The sequence below is a fragment of the Zonotrichia albicollis genome, chromosome 7 (assembly GCF_047830755.1).
Source record: "Zonotrichia albicollis isolate bZonAlb1 chromosome 7, bZonAlb1.hap1, whole genome shotgun sequence".
Taxonomy (NCBI): domain Eukaryota; kingdom Metazoa; phylum Chordata; class Aves; order Passeriformes; family Passerellidae; genus Zonotrichia; species Zonotrichia albicollis.
Window position 1 is genome coordinate 38,129,058 of NC_133825.1, and position 25,646 is coordinate 38,154,703.

Sequence of the window (25,646 nt, forward strand, 5' to 3'; positions counted from 1 at the left end):
TTTAACAGGGCTGTTTTAAATAGAGCCTTACTACCAAGGAACAAGGGACAAAATAAAGAATTTTTAAGTATGAGGTACGCCTAGAGCAGGCAAGACATACATGCTGGTTTTCCTAGAAACATGAGCTCAAGACCAGGAGAAAGATGCCTGACTATGCATTTAGCTATGCTGTTATTTTATCCTCTTCACCAGATGTGCCTTATGTCAGCTAGACACTCTGTGACTCAGTTTCCTCAACTATAAAACAGGGCCACACTTTGACAAATCTGGTTTTGGCACAATGATGTCATCTTCAATCAATGGTTTTAGAAAAACACTGGCCATCCTCTGGCCCCAGCATTTATCACTAACATACCACGTCTCTTGGTAAAGATTGTTATTTCAGTGACAATAGGAAGCATTATTGTGACGAGGAAGCCACAAGCTCTGCTTCAAACAGCATTTCCTAAACTTTGGAAAGCAGCACATCCTTTCATGTAGCAGCCTCCCTTCGCCCTTGCCATGTGCCCACTGCAGATGCTGCTTAGCGGTGCCAAAGACTTCCAGCTCCACACATCTCTCATGCTGTGCCATTTTATGGCTCACCCTTCCCTCCGCGCTCCAACTATGACCTTCCACCACCCCTGCCCCACAGCTGTGAGAAATCCTCCTATGCTCTGCAGAAGAAGGCACTGCCCCTCTGTACTTACTCACTTGGACGAACACTGAAATAATTTAAACCTCAGCATTAACCCTCTTAGCGCCAGAGTTGGAGCAAGCAGTCGTTGAGGGGAGTTTTAGCTCTTCCAGTGCCATCAGGACATGGCAGGAACGTGCTCACAGGCAGCTACCATGGCTCAGATGACAAGCAGTAAATTGTTACATCAAGCTGTCTGGATGATTTCTGACTGCTGACCCATACCCCCAGGCTGCCATAGCTGCTTTGGATGTATTTGCTGCTGTTTCAGAGTTTCTACCACAAATGATTATTCTGTTTTAGTGAAAGCTGAGAATCTAGAGAGATAGTGCATTGCTCTCCAGTCCTCTGTCCAGTCCACCCAGCCCACCAGACACCCCAAAGTGCCACCCACCCTGCCTGAGAGGCTGTAATTCAAAAAACAACTCCAAGAAGTGGAAAATAGACAAAGAGGCAGTAAAATGTTGTATCAAATAACACGAGCACTGGCGAACACCCAGTCACCCTCTCAGCACACAAATGCCTGGATAAGAGCAGCCAGATCCCAGACTACAGCAGCTTATCAGGACATCATAAGGCACAAAAGCAGATCTGGCAGCTGCAAGCCAAATGTGTCCCACAAAGCACTGCACTGCTGGAGGCAGCTGCCCTCATCTTTACAGCAGATGTCCATCCCGTGATGGCTTTGGTGCCTGGTGTGACATTCCCCATCACCAACCCATCTGAAATAGAGCAGATCCCACAGGCTTTATCTCAGTCTTCTTCTCTGTGACCCAGCAGGTAGGGATGCAGCCAGACTTAACCCAGTGAAGATGAGAAGCTGCCTTTGGTGCTCTTGCTTACACCTCTTCCCTTGCATGAATCCTTCAACTTATGTCCAGAGGGCTCCTGGACAAAATAAGGCTTTACCCTTGGGAAAGCTTGTTCCCCATTGCTATTGCCTTCTGCTTGTGCTCTCTCTTCATGCAGCATCCTCATCAGTGGTTCTACATCCATGGCAGCTCTGTCACCACCCCTCACCCATAGCTCCAACACTTCCTTCTGGTCCTCACTGCACTTTGCCAGCATCCCACTTGTCCCAGCCCAACTACTCTGACATCTAAACCCAAATTGTTTCCAATACCTGCATGACCCTGGTCCATCATCCAACCTTCCTCCAACCTCAATTTAAACTGCACTACACCCTCACCAGTCTCCCAGCATTGCCCTCCATCCAAGAGACCCAGTTGTTCCCTTCAATCCCTGCTAGTACCTCTCAAATAATTTATTTCTTTCTTCCAACACTTCTTTTCTCCCTGGGATCTTTCTTTCTCTCATCAACATCAAACCTCCACTTCCAGTCTTTCCCATAGTTTATTCTTATTTCTTCTTCTGAACCCAGACTGTCCCTCATCGTGCCAGCCCATGGCAGAAAACTCCAGAGCACACAACATCCCAGCAAACTATCCTAGCCAGCCAAACACTGACTGGGTTTTCCCACTGACTCACCAGACTGCCCATCCCACCCAACGGGCAGTTTTCTTTCAGCCCCTTCTCAGGCTGTGTATCAAAAACCAGCCCTTCCACTTCAGCAAGCTCTCTTCTAGCTCCCTCAATTTCTATAGACAGGATCCAAGTCTCAGGGTTGTCTCCTCCCACCTTGACTGGGTTGTCCAGTGCACCTTTAGAGACACAGCTGCTCCCAGACTTTTCACAGGCAGTCTTTCAGCACTGCCTTCCATCCTTGCCAGGCTCTTCCACTGCTCCTTCCCTCCTCAGGCCACGGCCATCCTGGTCCCCAGCCCTCCCAAGCACCCACCCCTCCATCACACCTTTCACACCTTGACTGAATCAACTCCAGGCATGCTGATTCCATCCCAGCAAAGAGCCCCCCATAGCATCCTTGAGCCTCCCAGCCCCTGTCTAGACCTGATTCACAGAATCACAAAATCAATTAGACTGGAAAAGACCTCTGAGATCACCAAGTCCAACCTATCACTGAATACTTACACGTCAACTAGAGCGTGGCACCAAGTGCCATGTACAATCTCTCCAATCTTTCCCTAAGCACCTCAAGGGGTGGTGACTCCACCACCTCCCTGGCCAGTCCTTTACAATGTCCAATCACCCCTTCTGTAAAGAAATTCATTCTAATGTCCAGTCTAAGCCTCCCCTAGCACAGCTCGAGGCTATTTCCCCCTATCCTGTCACTTTCCTCCTCTTCAGACTACACAATCCCAGCTCTTTCAGCCACCTCTCATAGAACTTGTGCTCCAGGCTCTTCACAAGTTCTGTTGCCTTTTTTAGGACTCAACCCCCTTTTTTGTGTCCCCCATAACATCTGTGTGCTGCCAGAGCCCCAACCCCAACCAGGGTCTTCCATGGCTGGAGGCCCCAAACGTTCCCTGTTCTCATTCCTTTATATGGGGGCCTGAACCTGCCCAGCCCCAGGCCCCCATCCTGACTGGATGTCCAGGTGGCACTCAGACCCCAGGCTGGTGTCACACAGTCACAGGATGGGGCAGGCTGCAAGGGACCACAGTCCGTCACTGCTCCAACCTCCCACCCAGGCAGGGTCATCCTGGAGCACATGGCACAGGATCGTGTCCAGATGGTTCTGGAATATCTCCACTGAGGGAGACTCCACAAACTGACCAATCTGTTCCAGCGTGTGGTCACCCGCACGGCAAAGTTCTTTCTTGTATTCAGGTGGAGTTTCCTGTGCATCAGTTTCTGCCGTTGCCTGTTACCCTACTGCCCGTTGCCTGTTCCCTTACTGCCCGGCAGCACCCAGCAGCGCCTGGCTCGCTCCCCTGGTTCCATCGCCTCGGCCCCCCCTCTCATGGCCCAAGGCCTGCCCGTGCCTGCCACGAGCCCGGCCGGGCCCGACAGACCCCCCGGCCCCCATCACCCCACGCTCCGCGGGGGAATCACCCGCGGCCTCAGACGCCCCCGGCCGCGCCGGCCCCGTCCCTCAGCCCGCCCCGGCGGCCCCGAGCCCTGCCCCGCTGCCCCCGCCCCGCTCACCATCCTCGGCGCGGCCCGGGGTTACCATGGGCAACTGCGTCACACCCACCCGCGCGCCGACGTGCCCGCGCCGGGGGAGGGGCCAGTCATGGGCCCGCCCACGAACGAACGGCGCACGCGTACTGGGGCGGCCCTGCCGGGGGCGGTGGGCGCGGCCGCTCGGGGCTCTGTGATTGGCTGGGAGCGGCCACGCGTCGGAGCGCGGGGGCGGTGAGCGGCGTGAGGGCGGGAGCGGGGCCCGGGAGCGCAGGTGGGACACGTGGGGACGCGACGGGGCTGGGCTGGGACGGGACGGGGTGTGCCGAGCCGAGCCGAGTCGAGCCGTGCCGAGTCGAGTCGAGTCGACATAAGCCGTGACCGAGCCGCGCTGGAGGTGTGCCGGGGCTGTGCCATGCCATGCCGGGCCGAGCCGAGCCGGGGGTGTGTCGAGCTGTGCCGTGCCTTACAGAGAAGGGCAGGGAAATTGGTGAAGGGTCTGGAGCTCAAGTCTTATGAGAAATGGCTGAGGGAGCTGGGAGCGTTTAACCTGAGGAAAAGGCTTAGGGAGACCTTATTGCTGTCTACAACTACTTTTGAAATGAGGTGTAGCTAGGTGGGAGCGGGCCCCTTCTCCCAGGCAGTCAGCGACAGGACGAGGAGGTTCAGGTTGGACATTAGTAAGTGTTTCTTTACAGAAGGATGGTTAGATACTGGAAAGGACTGCTGAGGGAGATGGTGGAGTTACAGTCCCTTGGAGGTGTTTAAGTAAAGACTGAACTTGGCACTTGTCTAGGGTTAGGCACTAGGTTAGCCATGCTGTAGTGGATGTGGTGGTGTTTGGTCATAGGCTGATCTCAGAAGTATTTTCGTGCCTAATTCTTTCTGTGATTCTGTGCTGTGAACTGTGGGCATGTGGTGCAGCACCCCGGGGAGCAGGCAGGGCAATGCCATGGCAGTGCAGAGCAGCATTAGAGGGATGTGCAGGACGGTGCTGTGGGGGGCACAGCACAGTGTGCACCCTCGGGGGCTGCAGAGTAGTGCCCCTGTAGGAACGCCTGCAGGGCAGCCTTTGGAGGCTTGAGCTGCGCCCTGCAGTGCTGTGCAGCACCATACCACCCCGAGGAGGGGGTGTGGGGTGCAGCACAAGTGGGGTGACCCCAGGCAAGCAGGGTGATGTGTGAAGTAGCGTCCTGACTGCAGTGTTCTGCTGACAGCAGGAGTGCAGGGGCCTCCTGGGCTCGGGGCTGCTGAAAGTCCAGTTGTCCTGTTAAATATAAACCTGCCATGGCTCTCACCCAGCTGACTGCTCCTGTGGCCGTGGCAGGCGTGCACTCAATAAGCAAGCAAGGCAGGATCCTACTGAGTGGCCTTTTCCCCTGCCCAGACCTACGCCAAGATGGCCACAGTTTCCCCTAGCTTCGACATTGACTCCCCACGCTGGGACCAGAGCACCTTCGTGGGGCGCCTGAAGCACTTCCTCAACATCACCGACCCTCGGACAGTGCTGGTGTCAGAGGAGGAGCTGGACCAGGCCAAGGCCCTGGTGGAGAGCTGCAGGTGAGGGGCAGGGGTACAAATGGGGCAGGTGCCATCCCTGTGTTCATGGCCATCCCAACCACTGTGCAGTGTTGCAGGGGATGGAGGCAGTCAGTCTCAAGCAGGTATGCTGTGGTGTAACAGCTGTTGGAAGTAGTTTTGGGGGGGTTTCCCAGGCTTCTCCCAGGAGCTTCAAGCTGTGACATGCATCCTTCTCAGGAGATGTTTCCTCTGCCTTTCATGTGGTGCCCAGAGCTCTGTGCCTCAGCAGTGCTGGCGGGTCTGTGCAGCTTCCCCTGATGGGCTTTGGGTTTGCAGGGCCGGGCTGGTGCCGCCAGGAAGCAGCCAGGAGCAGCTGCTCTATGCCAAGAAGCTGTACGACTCAGCCTTCCACCCTGACAGCGGTGAGAAGATGAACTTCATTGGCAGGATGTCCTTCCAGGTGCCGGGGGGCATGGCCATCACTGGCTGCATGCTCCAGTTCTACCGGTGAGCTCCTGGGTACACCAGGCTGGGGACACAGCCCTGACAGCCCCCAGCCCCTCTCAAGTTCCCCCAAGGCCAGAGCACGGCCCGCCTGCCTTCTCTGGGGCTGGGTGCTGCCCAGGGCTGCTGTGCTTGCCTGTGTCCTGTGGTCAAGCCCAATGTCTCTGGGCTCTGTTCCCAGCACCAACCTGGTAGAAGCATCACAGATCCCCCTGGCATGGCTGGGAATGGTCTCACCTCACCCTGAGCTCAGCTGAGCTCTTCCCATATCTCCTGTAATGATTAATGCAACCACATCCTGCTTGGCTGCTGCTCTTGGTCTGTAGCCCATAGCAGTCTTTGGAAATGAGGACCAAATGTGGCCCTAGTCCAGGCTGCTTCAGCATCCCCAGCCCCTGCTGACAGCTCCCTGCCTTTCCCTTCTCCACCCCCCTGCATTCCAAAGCATGCTCCATGTGTCCCTTCCTGCCCCACACCAGTGTCCCTGAGACACCAGTGTCCTTGAGACACCAGTAGAAACCCAGGCACCCTCATTCCCCAGAGCCACTTCTGTCCCCATGTGTCCCCTCCTTGCTGCTTGCTTTGACAAAGGCTTATCTCAGCCCAGCAGAGGATGGCTGCCACTCTGCTGAGAGCTGTGTCTCCCACCCCTGCCCAAGTGCCTTGCAGGACTGGGCCCCTCCTTCCTGTGCTCCCCAGGGCAACCAGAACTCCTGGGATCATTTCCCAGCTCTGCCACTGGCTTGTCACTTTGCCACAGTTCCTCAGTTTCCCTTTGGAGACACCATGATGAGTGGATTGCAGGCATCTTGGCTGTCTCCCTGCCAAGCCTGGCCACAGGCACAGGCCAGGTGTCCCTGATAGCCCTCGGGTGCTCTCCCATCCCTTCCCTCCACAGGACAGTGCCTGCAGTGGTTTTCTGGCAGTGGGTGAACCAGTCCTTCAATGCCTTTGTCAACTACACCAACCGCAACGCTGCCTCCCCCATCTCCCTGAGGTGAGCGGGCCCCACAGGATGCAGTGTGCCCATTTGATGCACCCTGGATGCCCTGTAAAGACCCTTTATGCAGTGTCTTGGACACAGAGGGAACGGGGCTGAGCCAGAGTTGGTGATTCTGTTGTCTCCCTTCTTTGAAATCGCTGTCCAGGCAAATCGGGGTGGCTTATGTCACAGCCACCAGTACAGCCCTGGCCACCGCAGTGGGACTCAACCTCTACACCAAGGTATGCCAGGCTAGGGCCAGGTGGGGCAGCTGGGCACATGCTGCTCTCCCATGCTGATGCCAGCCTGTTTCCCACAGCGAGCGCCCCCCTTGCTGGCGCGCTGGGTCCCCTTTGCAGCTGTGGCTGCTGCCAACTGCGTCAATATCCCCATGATGCGGCAACAGTAAGTGTCACACGTGCCTGGGGCGCTTGAGGGACCCAGCTCCCTCCAAAGGCAAGCTGGTGGCAGCCAGGCTCCTGGGCTGCCTGGCCTCCCTGCCTTGGATTCCCCTCCTGGGAGCTGGAGAGGGGTGAACTGGGGTCTGTGCATTTGCAGTGCTGTGTCTGTGGTGGAGGGTGCTGGGTGGGATGGCTCAGCCTCCAACTAGAGCAGGAGGGGGATTTTTGGCTGATAGCTGCTCTGGAATCTGTGCTGGAAGATCCCTCAAACCCAAAGATCTCCTGCATGGCATGGGAGAACCCTAGCCCATGATATCCTGATGCTGGCACACCCCAGTTGAGGTCCTTGTGGTGACCTGTGTCTGCTGCTCGGGGTTCCCCACAAGTCAGGGCACAAGGAGCTCGGGTACTGTGTGAAGGACTGTGCCCTGGCTCAGCTGTGTATCCAGGCAGTGTCTGTCCCTAGCACGGCCAGATCCTGCTCGCAGCTGTGCCCTGAAGATGGCAGCATCGGCTGGGCTGGGGACCGTGGTGCCCCGGGGTGCTGGAGCCCCGTGCCCTGGGGGAATCTGGGGCTGCTGTGTATAGAGGACTCCCCTGGCACCCCCTCACCCCGTTGCTGTGTTCTTATGCTTTCCCGACCATCCCATCCTCCACTCACAACTGCCTGTCCCCTTCAGGGAGATCATCAACGGGATCACAGTGACAGATGAGAACAACAACGAGCTCGGCCGCTCCAGGGTGAGTCTGGGGACGGGGATGCGGGTTGGGGCACTGGGGATGGGGATGTGGGTTGGGGCAGGGCGCTGCCGGGGCTCACCTGCTGGTTTTGCTTGCAGAGGGCAGCAGTGAAGGGCATCGCGCAGGTTGTGCTCTCCAGGATCACCATGGCAGCACCGGGCATGAGTGAGTGCGGGGCACGGGGGTGTGCAGCTGAACTGGGGACTCTCCTGGACCCACCACCGTGCCCTACCCTGCTTCAGTTTCCCTCATGGAAAAGAGGGAGGGTGGCCCTGCATCCCAGGTGGCATTTGCTCTCCTCATCCAGCCATTCCTATCAGAGGTTCCCCAGCCCCCTCCATGCCAAACCACAGCCTGGAAGACAGGGGGCAGTTTGGCCCCATAAGGATGCTTCTCTCGTGCTTTCTGGCCCTAGCCCCTCAGCCTGCAGCCTGGCACCCCCTCTGCTCCTGAGACCTTTGACATGCTGCAAGCCCAGAAGAAAGGGCAGGAGCATGAGGATCACAGACCATGCTGCCCCAATGGTGGATGTGTGGGGGTCTCACGTCAGGTCCTTGCTGCAGCAAACACCCAGCAGTCCCCAGCATAACTAGGTGCTTCCATGGCCTCCAGGTAGATGGTCCTGCTGGGACAGCCCTGCAGGCTGGCTAGCAGGATAGCTGTTCTGGGATCTGGGCTGACCTTTGCTCTCTGTGCCTAGTTATTTTGCCCATCATCATGGAGCGGCTGGAGAAATTCACCTTCATGCAGGTGAGTGCATGTTTCTCCTCTCAGCCAGTGGGTTCTGTGGTGCTCCAGCCCATACCTGCTGCTGATATGCTGGGGATCAAATGGGGATTTGCAGAGCCTGGCTTGCTTTGCTCCCTAGTTCAGTCATTGATACACCAGTGGCCTCTCAAGTGACATGGGGAGGCTGTGGGAGGGTGGCAGGGTTTGGTTCACACCACAGGTGTTGGGCATTCAGTCCTACTGAGGGGAGAAGTCTGCCCACCCTGTGAGTGGGTCTTGTGGTGAGGCCAGGGACTCAATTCTGGCTCTTCTCTTGCAGCGGATCCAGGTTCTCCACGGGCCTCTGCAGGTGCTGCTCTGTGGGGGCTTGTAAGTATCTCACTGCTCAGTCACCTGTGAGTGCCTGGAGTATGGCTCCAAAGAGATGCTTGAAAAAATACTCTTTCCCAGAAGAAATTGCAAAGCTGCTTACCTTTCAGCTTGGGCTTTCCCCAGTTATTGGGAGTCATGGGGTGTGAGCAGCACTCCTTGGGCTGAAATCCCTGTGGCTGGAGGGCAAACAGGCTGGGATTCCCAGGACTAATCTCTGCTCTTCTCTGTCCCACAGCCTCCTGTTCATGGTGCCAGCAGCCTGTGCCCTCTTCCCCCAGCGATGGTACCTCTTCCACTGCTTCCCCCTCCTGCATGGGATCTTGGGAGCCTTCCTCCTTCCCTAGTTCCTCTCTGCCCATCCCAGGAGAAACAGGATGGGCACCCACCCTTCAACCCAAAGCAGTGTTTGCCTGCACACACTGGTGCCCAGGGCAGCAGGAAAACATGTGCCTGCCCTGCTCTGTGAGCTCTGTGCTGGGACCAACAGGATACCTGGCTGCATGGGCAACTCTCTGCCTTCCAGCACTGGGAGGGAGGAGTGGTGGGTCTTGCCAAGAGCCTGCAAGATCTCAGGGACTGCAGAGGCCTCAAATGGCAATGGGAAGGGAGGGTGGTTTGACTGGTGGTTGGGGAGGAGGATCTTGGCTCTCAGTGTGTATCTCCCTCTCCACAGCTCCCTTGCACTGGCTGACCTTGAGGTGGAGCTGCGTGACAGTATCATGGCCAAGCACGGGGACCAAGTGCCATATGTCTATTTTAACAAAGGACTGTGAATGGAGACTACCTCAGGAGCCATCACACCCCTCTGGCCTCCTGCCACCACCATTCCCACATCCCCTGAGCAGGGTCAGAGGGACAGTCCAGCCCAGATCTCTGCCCCCACCCAGCACCTTCTCTGCAGCCTTCTTCCACTGTAGAATCAGGGTCTGACTCTGTGTCCAGCTTGCAGCATTTTGGCTTGTCCTGACCCATGCCCATCTGCTGCTGGCCATGTCTCAGCCTTCCCATGTCCCTCTTGCCCTGAGGGATGCCTGTGCTTCCTGTGCCTTCCTTTGGCCCAGCCTGTTTGGGCCTCACTGGGTTTGGCCCCATGAGGCATGAGGCTCTCTCCCTTGGGGCTCAGAGCACAGTTCTACCTCTAAAAGCAGGTATCCTGCCATTGTACCAGCAACCAAACCACATTCCTGCCTTAAACCACCACAGTAGCCTCTTCCCAGGAGATGGATCATGTCTTGGCAGGTGTGAAGGGACCAGTTCTCTCTGCACCATGAGACTCACCATCCCAAAGTCCAGAGATCAATGCTTGGACTGTGCATTCCTTGCTCTCAGGTTCAGGTTCTATTCACTCTGTGTTTGCCACAAGCCAGGAAAGAAATAGCTAATTGTTTTTAGCTCTATTTTTTTCATTCCTCTGAGCACTGTCACCCTTGTCCTACATCTCCAGTCCCCACAGTGAAAGCATGAAACTGCAGCTTTAGGGAACAATTGTCTCTGTGCCCCCTTTGACATGGGGAAGAAGACACAGAAATCATAGAATTGTTATGGTTGGAAGGACCTCTGGAGGTCATCTATTCCAGCTCCCCTGCTGAGGCAGAGTCACTAGAGCAGGTTACACAGGAATGTATCCAGGTGAGTTTTGAGTATTTCCAGAGGGAGAGATTCCACCTGCTTGGGCAGCCTGTTCCACTGCTTTGCTATCCTCAATGTAAAGAATTTCTTCCTCATGTTGAGGTGAAACTTCTTGTGGTTTAGTTTATGGCCATTGTTCCTTGTCCTGTTGCTGGGCACCACTGAAAAGAGCCTGGCACCATCCTTTTGTCACCTGCCTTTGAGACATTTATATGCATAGATTAGATCCCTCTCAGTCTTCTCTTTTTCCAGACTGAACAGACCTGGCTCTCACATTCTCTCCTCATAAGAGAGGAGAGAAAGAGGCTCCAAATCCCTCATCATCTTTGTGTCTCTCCACTGAACACTCTCCAGTAGCTTCTCTCTTTCTTGTCACAGAGCTGTCAAGGCATTCACTCAGGCTCTGAATTCAGTCACTGCTGCTGCACTGCAAACAGCAGAGGAAGGTTGAAAAATAAATGTGATGATTTTTAAAACCCATCTGTGGGTTGTGCTTCTGGCTGATCTCTGGTTCTGGTTCTCTGGGCTGGGCTGGTATGTGGGTCTCATGCTTGCTTTGGAAGGGAAAAGTGTGGGCTTTGTGACTGACCAAGCATCAGGGTGAGGGTGAGCAAAGGGGCCAGGAGAAGGAAGAAGAGTGTAAGGGATGGCATGAGCTCTGAAACCCTGGGGCATTCAATGGCAGCCTTCACCAAGAGGTTCTTGGGGCTGCAAGGTCCCATGGCAAGTGACAAAGGTGATTGTGCTCTGCTTACAGTGACAGTCATCCTCTTCTGGGGCCTGGGAGGATAACACTGGGAGACCCTTCCTACACCCATGGGTGCTGTTTATCTTCATGGCCAGGCAGAGTTTCATGGTGCTATCTTGGGTCTGCCATGAGGCTGCTCCCACCCCAAAGGAGAGCAGCATGAGCGTGCTGCAGCCTAGTTTGGGGGAGAAAGGAGCCCAAGTCCTGGACTAAAGCCCCTGCTTTCAATCGTGGCTGCTCCGAGAGTCCCATGGCCCAGCGGATGATCCATGCTCCTCCCTCCAGTCAGGGATATGTGTCAGATGTCTAGGGCAGCACCATTCTCAGATCAGCCATGTGCCCAAGTAGAGACACATCCTGCTCCTTCAGAGAGAGCAGCCAAACCCAAAAGGTACTTCTTGAAGTGCCAAGCTGTATCCACAGCAGATTTACTCCTGCCAAAGCTGCAACAGGCAAAGGATAATGTCTCCAACCACATGTAGCTACTCCTAGAAAGCTGTAAAAGAGCTCTGAAAGAATTAACAGTAGAAGAGAAAGTAGGAAAACTTGTATATCTGTTCCCTGGGCATTATTAGATGTCTTGTTAAAGCACAATTAAAGTAATAGATAAACACATGAAATAAAACAGATGTCACTCCTGCTGGGAGTGGAGAGGAGCCACAAGGAGACTGCCCTCTGCTTTTCTTAAGCTCCTTAGCTCACACTGCTCCTGTCCTACACCCAAAACAGCCGTGAGGGCTCTCAGAAAAGTACCTGTAGCAGTCTTTTGGACCAAGGTGACTCTGGCATGCTTGGGAGCATGGCAATGTTTGTAAAATGATGTGCTGTAGCACCCAAAAACTGCCTTTCCCCTGTTCTTGCTGTTCACCCCTCCTGCCTTGGCAGTTTGGAGGGGTCCTGGCAGGGCAGGGAGTTCTTTGGGCAGTGATTCTGGGGCAGCAGCCACATGAAGCCAAGTTTGGGACCATGGCAGAAAAGCCTCAGCTGTTTGGCTGCTCCTTTTTTCCTGCCCTGAGGGGCAGTGGAGCACAGAGACCCCCTGAAGTGCTGTTGCCATCTTGCATCAGCTCTTTCCCTGCCCTGGGGAGTGGGACATGGTGCAGTTTATTGCTTATGGACAGAGTAAGAGGTTTGCTCTGGGCTTATAGAATTGGCAAGCCATGCTCAAGACAGAGCTTCCCTCCCACCTCCCTGAGCTTAGAGCAGTGGATTCCCTCTTCAGATCAACATGGATTTATGCCAGCTGACAGTTCAGCTCAGCAGGGTTTCTAGGTTTCTAGGTTGTAGCTGGAATCTCCCCCTGAGGATTCAAGTCATCTCAACAGCTCACATCACTCTGGACATGGCCACTGCAGCCAGAGCCTGCCAGCCCTCCCCAAACCCACAGTAAGTCTGCAGCCTGCCTTGGTCTCACTGGGGAGCAGAGGAGTTGCTGCAAGCTGTGGCCAGTCTGGCCTCCATTTCCCATTGCAACAGGAAGGAAACCTTATTGCAAAGAATCAGAGCCAGACGAATCCCTGCTTGGGAAGAGCAGCAAGTGTTAATTGCTCTCCAACAATGAGTCACATCTGATCTGGGCTTGTCCTGTGCTCCCTGATCTCCATGCCTTCTCCCTGCTGTGCCTCTAATTTCAGGGCTAGCTGGGAACAGGAATAAAGCTCCTTCAATAACTGTGTGTGGCGGAAATGTCAGTGTTCCAGCATATTTACGACCTCACTTCAAATGTAACCACACCAAAGATGTCACGTTGGTGAGCAGCAGAGCCTGAGCAGGGGCTGGGAGGCTGCTGGGCTCTCTCAAGCACTGGCAATGCCAGCAGGAAGGGACTGTCTTCAGTCCCAAGGGCCGCGGGAGGCCAGGATCTGGCTGCCACAGGAAGAGGAGAGGGCATGGTGAAGGTGTGACAGGTGAACGCCTGCTGGCCCACACTAGCAGCAGGCAAGAGAGCTGATCTGGATAGAAAAAAGCCAGGGCAGGAGATAAGTTGCTAAATCAATTATTTTTTCTGGCCTTTCTTAATGTGTTATCTGATCATCTGATGAACCTCATCATGCCAATCCGGCATGGAGCCTGTCTGGTACTCTGCTGGGAGTGGCAGTGCAGAAACCCTCTGACACTGCCCCAGGAGTGTGGGCTGTTTGCCGAGCTGGGAATCAATGCCCAGTGCTCAAGATGCCCCCACTCCGGCTGGGAGTGTGGACAATCACTGTGTGGGGACATGCTGGGACACAGCTGCTGGGGAAGATCCTCTTCTCCATGCTGCTTATGTCTGCCAGTGGTGCTGGCACCAACAGATTGCTACCCTCTGGCACCAATAGACTGCTAACCTCTGGAGGCCCTGAGCCCAGAGCCATGCCGCTGCTGCCATGCCAGCCTCCGCTCCATGCCCCGGTCCCCAGGTCCGGGCGGGCTGCTGGGGTTTGGAGCAATGTGAGCGCACTGGGGAGGAGGCTGAGCAGGGCTCATGCTGAGCAGGAGTGACCAGCTGAATGGAGGATGAGTGCCTGGTAGCCGCAGGGAGGCTGTGGGTCTGTCTGTGTGTCAGTGTGTGTGTGCGCGCAGCCCCCGCACCCGTCTCCAGCCAGTTCCGCCACTCACAACATGGCGGCCCGAGTGCGCCCTCCGGCTTCCTCCTCGCTGTGCCACACTCAAGATGGCAGCGCCCTGCACGCAGACCCCGCCCCTCCCGGTTCTGCCATAAGCGACATCGCGCTGAATCAATGGCAAGCGGAAAGCTGCGCCGGCCGCCCAATAGAGGAGTGCCGAGGGCGGGTCCGGGCGCGGGGTGCCCCTGGGCTCCCGTCCCGGGCCGCAGTCGGGCCGGGGAGGCGGGAGCGGGGGGTGGGGGGCATGGCGAGGAGGCTCCGCGCCGCCATGGCCCTGCTGCTGCTCCAGGCCCTGCCCGAGGGGCTGCCCGCCGGCGCGGAGCCCGCCCAGGTAGGGGGGAGCCGCTCGGGGGGTCTGGGGTCGCGCCGTGCCGTGCCGGGGGGCTGCGCCCCTGGGAAAAGGGGCGGCTGTGAGTGTGGGGGCTGCGCAGGCCCTTGGGGCAGAGGCTCCGGCGGGGCTGGCCGGGTGTGCGTGAGGTGCCAGGGGGAAGAGGCTCTTGGGGGCCCGCCTAAGGTTTGGGGAGCCCCGTGGCTGGAGTGAAGCTGGAGGAGATGCAGAGCCCTGGCTTTGGGGGTTCCTGTGTGCCATGGGGATGGAGAGGTGGTGTAGGGATCCAGGCACCGGTGGCAGTGCCGCTTGCAGGGGCTTTGTGCGGCAGAGTGGCTGCAGGACGAAGGAGAAAGGTGTTTGACTGGACATCAAGGGGAAGGTGGCTGAAGTGAGGGCAGGCGGCTGGAGCTGGCAGGTGCGCAGGGGCCTGAGGGTGGAGATGCAGGTGTCTTTCGGAGGTGGTGACAGGGAGCAAGGTGACCTGTGAGGGGACAGGGCTGAAGGAGGTTTAGAGTGAGCTGGATGGTGGCAATGGGACAGAAGAGGTGGGTCAGCAGGAAAGTGGGACTTGTGTGGTGCTGCCCAGGACAGGTGAGCTGGTCTTCCCGTGGCAGGAACAGTGGAGAAGGAGCTTCCGTTCAAACCTTTCAGCAGCAGGAAGGAAGAGGGAGCATGTTACAGCTGGGATGAGAGGAACCAGGCCTTGTCTTCATAGGCTCTGACCACCCGGTTACTACTTTTGTCACGCCTGGGAAGGGTTTTAATGAAGTTGGCACCCTCTTTTTCATCTCTTTACTCTGTCTCATGTCTATGCTACAATTTGTACTGTTCACATCTCCAGTGGTGGTCTTGAGTCCAGCAGTGTAGACACCTGTAACTTCACCCACCTTGATGTGATGTGTATGTTCAGTGACGCTCAGTGAGGACTGCACTCGGCCAAGCAACCTGTGCACGACCTGGATCTTATAATTCATGGAGTCATTATGCCTTTTTCACCCCATGGAGAGCATGGATGGAATATGATGACTTCTGGTTTAATATGGTGTATTCTGTATAAAGTACAAATTGCAGTTTGCATTTGTTGAAGGTCAGAGATAGTGAGATGCTGAGCTGTGACTGTAGGTCACAGGTGTCATGGGGTGTGTTGTGCTTATTGTCAGAGGGATGCAGATGGATGTGTCCTTCTGGAAGGCATCCACTGAAATACTTCTCAACACTTCTGCAGGAGGAGGAGGTGAGGAGTTTGTCTACAATTACAGATGTTATGCATCTTTTAAATTCTCTTATTTTCAACGTCAATTTTCAGTTTCTCTTATTTTGAGAGCACCATATCTACTATCTACTTTAAAAGCTGTGTAATTTGCTGTTGGCAGAGCCATTCCAAATCCTCTTCAGCCACACTGAGGCAAAGGCTTGGCTGTTCCTGCCCTAGGGAGCCAGATGCAGGACTGTGTTGAACTGTGTGTTTTCAACATTGTCTCAACTGCCTTTAATAGATGGAAGTCCTGGTGCTTGCTCCAGTTCACCTGCAGGCTGAAGTACATAAACTAAACATAAACAAGCACATCTCAGAACCGTTTTGCTCTCTGGTTGTTGTGGTGCCCAGCTGTGAGCAGTGGTCAGGTGGTGGGATTATCTGTATGGTAGCTGTGAGTCTCTGCAACCCTATACATGCTAATAAAAATGTCATACCTGCTTTGAAGACTGTGCAAGATGCTCCCTGCCTCAGACAGTTTATATATTAGTCAAACAAATAGGAAGTAGAAAAGGAGGAAGGCATGGAAGCAATTGTACATCTGGATTGCATGTGGAATAGTGGCATTTGTGACTTGTGGTTATGCTCTCTAGTCAGTGCACCAGAAATAATCCTAAAATAATATGTCTTGAGTGGTACAATACATGAGAGTGGGGGAGAACAGGTTTGGCTGCCTACGTTTTCTTTAAGAGCACTTGGATAGGAATACATCTTTTACTCATTTCCTTTCCTTAGTCTGTCTATATAAAACTCTCACAGCTTTTTTTAGATCTTAAATGTATACTCTGTCTGTCAAAAGGCTGGAAATATCTCACAGCACACTAGAGATTGACAGCTGCCCACTCAAAAACCAGCATGGTAATGCAGGATCTTGAGAAATGAGCATGTAACAAAACTTCATCTGCTTTGGTGTTGCCTTAGAGCCTGATTTCATGAGAGCAAGCCAGTGAGCTCACAGAGAAGACCTGCAGCGGGGCAGTGCTGGACTTGGAAGATCCCTGCACCAAAGGTTCCTGTGTTTCTCCCTGAAACCCTGACAGCATTTGTCTCTTGTCCTCTCCAGTGCTGTTGCCCTTGCTGCCTCTGGTGACTGCTGCCTACTTCCATTACCTTGCAGACATTTGCTATGTCCTGATTGCTTCTGCTGTCAGGGAGAGCTGCTTGCTCAGGGTGTGTGTCCCCTCGCCTGGAAGAACTGTACCACAGACCTGGTGGGCTAAGGCTGGGCTGCAAGAAATGTGTCCTTTAAATAATTCAGGAGGTGGAGCTGTACTGCCTAGCACTGAACAAACATTCAGGAGAACACACTGTGCTCTGCAGGAGTGTCTGATTTTTCAGGTTAAAATAAGTCCAGGCTGCCCAGGATTGTCAAAGACCTTTCTTTTAACTAAGGTGGATCGCTGAGAGAAAATGATGACCTATTATATTATCTTCTATCCCAAGTCCGGGTTTATCTCTCTCCATGACTATTCATTGCAGTTTCACTTGTAATCAGAGCATGAAACTTTGTTAACTTGAGTGGAAGCATTTATTAGTAAATTACAGGCAGAAGTATTCCAATTATGTTGTAATAAAATCAGGATAAACATCACAGGAAGAAGATATCTAGCTGTGTTCAGTAGCAGCTGAACACAGAAGTAGAGTCTTAGCAGCACACCTTAGCTATGTGCTTCTCGGTTTATGGCAGAAGGAAATAAGAAATTAATATATTTCAGAATGAAATTGATAAAATTTGTAATGAAAAACTTTAAACTTTAATAATTTTTCTATCGTAGTTTGTCTCTACAGGGCAGAATAAAGGTTATTTGACTGTCTCAATAATCTGTCTGCTTCCCATGCCTGCAACTTAATTATCACATAGTTTTCTCAACTGTTGTTGTCTTTAAAAACAAGAGATTTAAGTGAATGTTAACTATGTGACAAGTCTGTGGAATCTGTGTTTCTCTAATAAGCTGGTTTTGTGCCAAAATCTGGCAGAAGCATGTTTGTAAAGACCGATTTAATCCCAAATTAAAGAGTTTGCTTGAAGTACTGTAACTTGAGGCATGATTCATCATATGTGACAAAGAGGACAGATCCCTGCTTTAAGGAACAGCTCAGCACGACTGTCACTGTGGCTAACACCCCTGGAACACAGAGTTTCTGTGACCACAGCTCTGATTGCACCAATGTGGAGTTACCATGCTTCATCCAAGGCTTTGGCTGGATTCAGCCCTTTCAGAGCATCACTTCAGGCAGTCTGAACTGAAAGCCAAGTTTCAATCCTCATGTAACAGCCTTCTCATCTGTAAGTTTAAAACATCGTTTTTGATTAAGGTAAAGGTAGTTAGTTACAACTGCACTTCTGTGTCTCCTGAAATGCATCAGGGTCTTTCAGGAGGAGAGCTGCTTCTGTACCAGAGGATGTATTTTGTCTGCCATATCTTTCTCTGAGACTTGTTTTTTTGGCTTGCTAATATCCACGATTTTGGCAGGAGGCAGCAGAGATCAAAGTATGTGATGCACTTGCTTAGAACAGGAACCTCTAAATAACTGCAGGCTGGGTTAAGGACTGCTCTTTCTGTGATGATTATACCACTGTGAACTCTGGTGTCTCATCTGTAGAGCACACTTTCCTGCTGATTAAATTTTGTTTGTGAGTTGCACTCATAATTACACAAAATTCTGTAAGACTTTCAACTTGCATCTCTGCAGCTGGGCAGCAGATGGAAAGCCAGGTCTGAAAATGTCTCCAGTGAACCCTGGGGAGGAGAATGGCAGATTTCTTCATAGAAGTCAAGACATCTCTGTGACTGGGACCTGTCATTGCCTTTCTGAGAATTTCCCTGCCACCCTGCAAATATTAGTTAAGAAAAATATAGCTAGCACCTGTTTAAGAATGAACTGTTGCAGAGTTGCGTGTGAGAAGGGAACTTGGAAGGTTTCGTCTGCCAGAGTTGTTCTGCTATGGTTGGGGATTTTTCCATCCTCCCAGCCTGTTGGGCCAGGTCAGCCACATCTGGCTAGTGGGAGCATGCAGTGCTGAGAGTCCCTGAGCAGTGGCCCTGCTGCATGAGGTGCTGCTCTGCTCTGAGCTCCTGCCCAAAGTGGTCATCTGCCACTGGCAGGGAGGCAGAGGGTGGATGTGGCCACATTTCAACAGCAGTTATTCAGACCTGGCCAAAACACCCACCGAACCCTCACTTTCATTCCCAGAAGTGCTGCTCCTCTAAACATCTTCAACAGCTGCTTTTCTGCTGGCAAAAATGGAAACTCTGCTCTTTTATATGGCTCTGTCAGCCTGTATTAATGTGGTGTTATGTTGATGTTCACCTTTGTCTTTCTGTGGTACTAGAAGGGCACTAATGTTGGTAATAGTTTGTGTTTCTTTATGATCCTCCATATGGCCATCCTCTGAGGCAATGGGCAATATATTTAGTAAATGCAAACTGCCCACCTTTTCTTTTTGCCTTTTTTCCCTGTAAGTCACATTGGGATGATTGGCAGGATTGAACAGACTTTTGCTTGTGGCAAAAAGCTATTGTTGGGCTAATGATCCTGTGGCCTACTTCTCCATGCAGTGCTGTCACTGATGTGCCCTGTGGTTGTGGCTGTGCCTATGCAAAGGTCTCCTTGTCAGGCATGTCCAGCAGTTTCAGTAATGCTGAGCTGCACGTGGCCTTTTGTTCTGTCTCCTGACAACATGTACTTGGTACCAGGTTTGGGGATATTCCTCTGATCTGAGCTGCCCTGCTTTACAGGGTAAGCATTTGCCCTTTCTGGATAACTGCATAGGAATCCTCTGAGCTTATTAATACATATAACCAAGGACTTTATGTCTCTTACAGAGTCCTTGCTTGCATTTGTTTCAGAATGAAACAAATGAATCCAAGACAAGCAGGCAAGCTGTGCTGCTGTTTTTGCAGTGTAGGGGAAAGGACTCAGCGTGTCAGAGATCTTAAAAGCTGTCTGTGAGGCTGGGCTGGGGACAGTCCTGGAAGGGCCATTAGTCATGGCAAGGCAGAGATGTCATTGCACGTTGCAGGACAGCCTGATGATGGCAGGGTTTGGTTTGTGCTTGTGAGTCAGAGGAAGAGAGCTCAGGGGGACGGATGGTATTCTTGTATGAGTTCCTTGAGAGATGCTGACAGGGAAGTTGGATCCCTCATTCCCCTGCTGTCACGTGTGTTTGGAAAGCCCACAGCTAAGAAGAGATGTGTTGAGATGCCAACACCTGGGTGCTGTGGCAATGGAGCTGTGACAGGCGATTGTGTGACTGGGCCTGTGAAGAGTGCACGTAACAAACGTACCTGAAATAGCAGCTGGCTGGAGAGGACAGGCTTGCCAAGCAGGAATTGCATGCCCTTACCTTGCTTGTTAAAAGAAGTGTGTTGGTGTGGCAGTCACAAAATGAAGTTTTTTCCATGATTTCAGCAGTAGATACTGTTTGACTGCAGAGGAAGGCTCAAGGTACTGCAGAGACCTGCTGTTTTTCTGCTTGGACAAGGAAAAGCTTGATTCTTCTCTAATGATGTGATTATCAGTGGGATCACCACCTCCAGTATTATTTTTAGATGATAGCTGTGGTCTGTGCAATTGCTTTTGGAATGCAACAGAGCAGTTCACATGCAGGGGTTTGCTAGGTGCAAACTGAGGTAGGTGATGGTGGCAGACTGATGCAGCAGGACAAACCATTTAATGCCAATGTAGCCAATGCTCCTTGGCATGCTCTGCCCTGAACAACACCTGCAAATAGAAGGGAGAGACTATTTTGTGTGAAGACACCTTGTGGTGCTGCTTGTTTGCAGGCCTTCTCTGCTGAGCCAGTATCCCTCCACCTGGCATGGCCCAAGACTGGTCCAAACTGGTCAGAGAAAAAAGGACATGAGAACTGCGTTGTGTAGGAGGTTCAGATGCAGTTTTCTGACAGTTCCTTCTTCCCAAGCACTTTTATACGGGCATACTGCAAGCCAAATCCAAACACTGACAGTGCACAGGAAGCTTCTGGGGAAGTGACTGAGAGGAGATTCCCAGTGCAGATCCTGAGGGCACAGAGCTTTGGCCAGCAGCATTTTAAATGGCTTCTTGCTGACAATGCGTTACAGAGGTGTAGGTGGGTGTGGCAAGCAGCTGCCAGGACTGACAAGTTGCAGGGTGCTAGGTTTAGGGAATAAGAGACAACAGGAACCTTTCCTTTTTTCATAAAGAATCAAGACCTTGCGTTCTTGACAGCAGTCTTTAGGACTAGCAGAGGAAAGAGGGAAACTCAGGAAAGGAAAGATCTGTTAGCAATAAAGCAGAGGATTCTCCCTTCTTTCCTCTTTAATCTTCTTCATTACTATGAGGTGGAAATTTGTTACTTCTAATGGTGATGTGTTTTTATTTCATCTCTAGTTTTGGTGTGTGCAAGGCAGTAATAAAAATTTCAGAGGCAATTCGAGTGGAGTCCATGGGATTTGGTTTTTTGTGTTTGGGTCTGGGTTTGTTTTGTGTTTTGGTTTGGGGTTTTTTGTTTGTTTTGTTGCTTGTGGGGATTTTTTTTTGAGATCTGGGAGGGAACATGGGAAAAGCAGAAACTAACCCTCTTTTGGCTCTACTTCAGGCTGAGGGAGCTTGTCAAGATACTGACATTTGTTAAATGTCCTGGAGAAGGGAGAGAGAGTGACTTGAGCAGGAAAATGGATTTTATTAATGAAAGAAGATAGTTCACAGAAGAAGGTGAGCTTTATGTAGTTATCAGTGTCCATCTCCCTATCCATTTTGAAGCTACCGACCAACCTGAATGAAATTTGATAGGAAGATACCTCAAAGATGCGTAAAATTTCAACAGAATTCCTGGAAACAGGTAGGCACAAAGACACCTTAAAAAACCAAACAAACAGGGGATCACTGAGTGAGAAGCTACACTAGTGAACTTATCAGCACTGGGAAATTTTTGGGTTGGGTTGACTGACATGATGCATGCTGTGCCTCTTACCAGAGCCTCCATTGGAGCTCACAGTTTGTGAGCCTGCAAAGTCAGTCAGCCTTGTGGAAAACATTTATGGGAGTGGTTACACAGATACTTTTATTTTTCATTTTTTCTCCCACTGGCTAAAGAGCAAATTGAAGGTGAAAAGGTTGATAAGCTGTAGCAGCAGCTGTGAAGAGTGTGTTTTGCCAGGAATCTCACCAGCCATGCTGAGCTTTCCCTGTGTAAAAGGTGTCAAGTGTTCCTTTGGAAGCAGGGAAGACACTTGACCATTAATGACTTGCCTACAAACAGTGCAAAGGCTTTTTAGTGAGCAGAACTGATTCACTCTTTTCTCTCATGTCCAGCACAAAGATATGACCAGCAGGTCAAGTACTGTTGTCCACAAGAGAATTTCTTTTAAACTTATTGTGGAATCAGAACTGATAATCAAGAAAGATAGTCTCAGATAATACTTCCAGTCAAACAGTGGTGTAATGGTGGCAGCCACACCAGAGGCCTGATACAGAAAGTGTGCAAAATATGCAGAAGTCCTCTTCCTTCTAAGTTCTGTATTGCTTACTCTGTGTAATAAGCTTTTTATTTGTTTACACTGTATCAGAAGTCACTTGTTTGTTTTAAAAACCTCTTCCTCTGTTTGGGATCCCCTTTAAATCCCAGGTGGTGGATGACTGCTGGCAGGAACCCACGGGAACTGCATGTCTTCTGTCTCCAGCAGAAGATCAGGCCATGCTGTTGCATAAATTATCCCCTGGGACAGCCATCCCACTGGTGGTGGGCAGCAAATCTGTCCCAGAGAGGTAGCAGTCGGTAAAAGCAATTTTAGAGCTGAGCTAAACAAGAATTTGGAGTGACTGGTGTGGAATGAAAGGGTTAAGTGGGGGCTGAGATCAGAATGAGCCAGGAGGTAAGGGAAGGGCTAGAGGAGGTGGTGGGCATAGTGCAGGGGTGTTGTAAACACTGAACAAAACCTTTGAAGAAGGCAGTCTTTGAGGCCACAACACTGGGCTGACTTCATACTGGGCTGACTTCATCACATCCTGTGTATCAATTGTAACTGTAAAATTACCAAACTTGCCTCTCTTCTTGGTGGAAGGAAAGAATTTTCCTCAGTTTTGATCTGAAAGACCTTTACTCTGCTTGGAATGCATGTAACTACCTGAATACATGTGAAAGTCATGACTCATGTCTGGGTCTCCTGTGTGATGAATTCCTTTTTTCCTTGGTGGTTGCCTCATTTGTTTGCAGGCTGCTTTACAGTGAATGCCGAAGAGGAGAAGGAGGAGGGTTAAGCCTGTGTTGAATTTTCTTCAAATTACCTTGTCGTTTTTGACTTCTGTCTTTTTAGAAGATGCAAACTTCACAAACAGCTTGCATTTGACTCTCCAGCCTCCTGTGATCTGCAGCTTAGATAAAACAGGCTTGCAGACATCTGTCATTGCTGATTGTCTCCGTTTACTGACACTTGGACTCTGAGAGAGCCTATCTTAAATCGCTGTGTCAAAAATAAGAGCTCTTATTTTCCTCTACTTTTTTCCTAGCTGTATTGTTTTCCTTTTGTCTCATTGTTTTGCTCATTTTCCATACTCATCTCACTAGGAATTTTTGCATCTCACATGCTTGGTTATTAATATCACTCTCGTGTTTGTGGCCCTTTGTTTTTACTGACTTCCTTGTTTTTCTGCTCTTTTTATCTCTACTTTCCAGAGTCTGTGTTCATACTAAACCAGTGGTTAGGCTGTCAAAACAAAAGTTAGGAGATTTTTCTCCTCAGACCTATTTTGTGCTCTTAGGCCCATCATTTGACTCCAAAGTCCAAGGATCATCCTGCCAAAGATGAATTCAGGAGCTCTGGAGCAATCATTTTCTCTTCTAAAACCTGCAGTCTGCTTTCTTTAGATGGACCAGCTAGAGAATCAGTCCCCCTTTATTTTCAGCATGATATATATATATTTTGAGAAGCATTGTGCCAGGAAAACTTTACTTTAAGGGCCAGACAAATCTGTTGTTGCCTTGTTTCATCTTTGCTGGCATGTGACATCAGACTGGTGTGAAATGAAGGGCTTGCTGTATTCCTGGTGTGGATGAGGCTCAGACTAATCTCCTTTTTTCACAGCCTTTAACAGAGCAGATAAACTTTGGGCAACACAAAGTGTGACAGTGATGGTTTCTTCTCTGTGTTATGTTATCTAACAGTATATAACCAAAACTCTTCTTGCTGTAATCCTACTCTAAAAGATTTTAGAAGTGCAACCAATGGATTAAGTACCTTCAGTGTGTCCTAATAAAACAGGACTAAATCTGGGTATGCAAGGCAGTGAACAGTTTGCTTCAGCTGGAAAATGTAGAGATCTTCAAGGGAGGATAGCAGCACTAGATGAGATGTTTACAGTGACCTGGCTGGATGGTGTGGGCCATCTTGATCTTTTGGAACCAAACAAATGGAGGGTTTATTTGTATCTATGAAACTGTGTACCTTGCATGAGTATTATCTGTAGGCTGGCTGAGTGCTGCTGTTGATGCAGCCTTTATCATTACACAGAAAAAGTTAATTTTACAATTCTGGAAACCTTAAGTTCTAGTGGCACTTCACAAGCTGGGACAGACTCTGAAATGAATGACCCTAGATTTTGTTTATTTGTATTCTTTTGCTGAGAGCTCTTACTATCAGTGGCTCTTCTCACACAGGCACTGCCTGCCAGCTGTCCTTCTGAAGGCACTTTCCTTCAGGACAGGGTGCTAGGTAAAACTTGTTTGTGATTTTAACTAGTGTCTCTAATTAAGGAAATGGTCATTAAACATACTTCTTTTATCTGGTTCAACCTAATAATGTCTTAATTTACAAGTCTTGCACTGCTTCTGTGTTGATCAGCTTTTTCCCTATCCCGGCAGCAGGCCTCTTGCCTGTGCTTATTATGAGGGCTCTCGAGGGTGAAGTGCCTTGCTAGTTTACTTAACCCAAAAGATAGTGCAACAATGGGGAAAAAGTAGAAAATTTTTGGAGTTTAGCTTTAGTTTTGGGGTTTTTTAGAGTGAATCTATAAATATTATTTAAAATATTTTTAAACACCCCAATGTACTCCCTTTGATGAATAAGTAGTTTTGCAAGAACTCTTCAGTTGTGATCTTGGCTTACCACATGATATTAAGAAAGTAATTTCACATTTCTCATCTACAGTGTGGACATTAAAATGGCAAATGTACTATGAACTGTATTTTTTGTATCAAAATTCTAGGGGATTGTGTGGTACTGGCTGTATAAATAGTGTGTAATTTTCCTCTTCAGCTGGATGTCTGGCTAAAAGTCTTCAGGTCTAAATTATTAATTGTTAACTAAGAAGCACTTGCTTTTCTTCTGCAAGGTTTTGGTTCAAAGGTTTTTAATGCCCTCAAGTACTATGGTCAAACTTTACCTAATTGTCAAGATACAGTTTTATTGTTCTTGGCTTCTTCTGTACTTGAGTGGAGACTGTTCTTCTATTTATCTGGAGAGCATTACTGTAAATAATCAACATGTGAAGACACATGAGGATTGAGCTTTAGTGCCCCTCACAAATTGCATGTGCTCTGTTTGTGCATGGAAAACTATTCCTTCAAGTGAAAGCTTTTCCTTTTTTGCAGCTGAGTTAATTGGTTCTGTAGCAAAGTCAAAACATGGAATTTCTTGTATCTTATTTCCCCTTGGAGACAACAGCACACAAAGATGGAGATTTGGAACCAAAGCAGCAGGTTCACTGAGCAGAGCAGTGGGAGCTGGCTGAAATGCAAATGCAGAATCTGAAAAGGGAGTGCAGAACCCAAACTGGCAGCACAAACTGTTTTCACAGCTGCATTTTGACTTCTGGATGCTTAGTACAGGGTAGTCTCTTTTCTAGGCTTTTGAACTGCATACCAAAATCTTCAGATGGCCATGAACCATGAGAGCCTGCCACGAGAGCATACCTTGGGAGTGAAAGGGAGAGGGAGCCTGGAGCAGGTTGCCAGCAGATCCTGATCCTTGTGGGATGCTCTTGGGCTGGGCAGGCAGAGGAATGATTTCCAATTGCCCATGAGATGTCCTGGACGTCATCACGAAAGCTTGCCTTGCTTTCTTTGGCACCAGGAATTTGACTGCCCAGCTGCTGGGAAGGCTCAGACATCTGTGTTAAGTTCTTCACAGGATGAGATACCCAACCTTTCTGCAAAGAGTGAGATCATCTGATGGGTCTAAGTGGGACAT

The 25,646-nt window shown here is 50.8% G+C and overlaps 3 protein-coding genes across 9 annotated transcripts in view; 2 read left to right on the forward strand and 1 right to left on the reverse strand.

Annotated features, from left to right (window-relative positions):
- Window positions 1-3,823, reverse strand: part of ARL3 (ARF like GTPase 3) — a 37,315-nt gene extending 33,492 nt beyond the window's left edge. The window contains exon 1 of the mRNA XM_074545151.1: window positions 3,683-3,823. Coding sequence (XP_074401252.1) covers window positions 3,683-3,685 — 3 coding nt within the window. The 5' untranslated portion in view covers window positions 3,686-3,823. The remainder of the gene's footprint in view (window positions 1-3,682) is intronic.
- Window positions 3,804-11,017, forward strand: SFXN2 (sideroflexin 2). 5 transcript variants are annotated; one of them, XM_074545149.1, is made up of 12 exons: window positions 3,804-3,892; window positions 5,046-5,218; window positions 5,516-5,686; window positions 6,582-6,680; window positions 6,832-6,907; window positions 6,985-7,070; window positions 7,747-7,807; window positions 7,906-7,972; window positions 8,508-8,557; window positions 8,856-8,905; window positions 9,144-9,191; window positions 9,582-11,017. In XM_074545149.1, the coding sequence occupies exons 2-12, from the start codon at window positions 5,058-5,060 to the stop codon at window positions 9,679-9,681; spliced, it is 969 nt and encodes a 322-aa protein (XP_074401250.1). In that variant the 5' UTR covers window positions 3,804-3,892; window positions 5,046-5,057; the 3' UTR covers window positions 9,682-11,017. The 5 variants fall into 5 exon arrangements, with proteins under 5 accessions (XP_074401250.1, XP_074401248.1, XP_074401249.1 ...); XM_074545147.1 differs by having other exon boundaries at window positions 3,860-3,932; XM_074545148.1 differs by having other exon boundaries at window positions 3,876-3,932; window positions 4,961-5,218.
- A 2,869-nt stretch (window positions 11,018-13,886) lies between these two features.
- Window positions 13,887-25,646, forward strand: part of WBP1L (WW domain binding protein 1 like) — a 59,269-nt gene continuing 47,509 nt past the window's right edge. Inside the window, exons 1-2 of one of the 3 annotated variants that reach the window (XM_026799696.2) lie at window positions 14,108-14,222; window positions 21,059-21,174. In XM_026799696.2, the coding sequence (XP_026655497.2) occupies window positions 21,148-21,174 (27 nt within the window). In that variant the 5' untranslated portion in view covers window positions 14,108-14,222; window positions 21,059-21,147. Of the gene's footprint in view, window positions 14,223-21,058; window positions 21,175-25,646 lie in introns of all 3 variants that reach the window. The other 2 variants (XM_005481135.4, XM_074545155.1) reach the window with 2 other exon arrangements.

What these genes read in the sequence shown, in the direction of transcription:
- SFXN2 (XM_074545146.1), top strand. Translation starts at nt 4,079, where the DNA reads ATGCCGGGCCGAGCCGAGCCGGGG. An exon ending in GACTCAACCTCTACACCAAG is followed by an intron (nt 6,908 to 6,984) that starts GTATGCCAGGCT and finishes TGTTTCCCACAG; the next exon opens with CGAGCGCCCCCCTTGCTGGC. An exon ending in AGAAATTCACCTTCATGCAG is followed by an intron (nt 8,558 to 8,855) that starts GTGAGTGCATGT and finishes CTTCTCTTGCAG; the next exon opens with CGGATCCAGGTTCTCCACGG.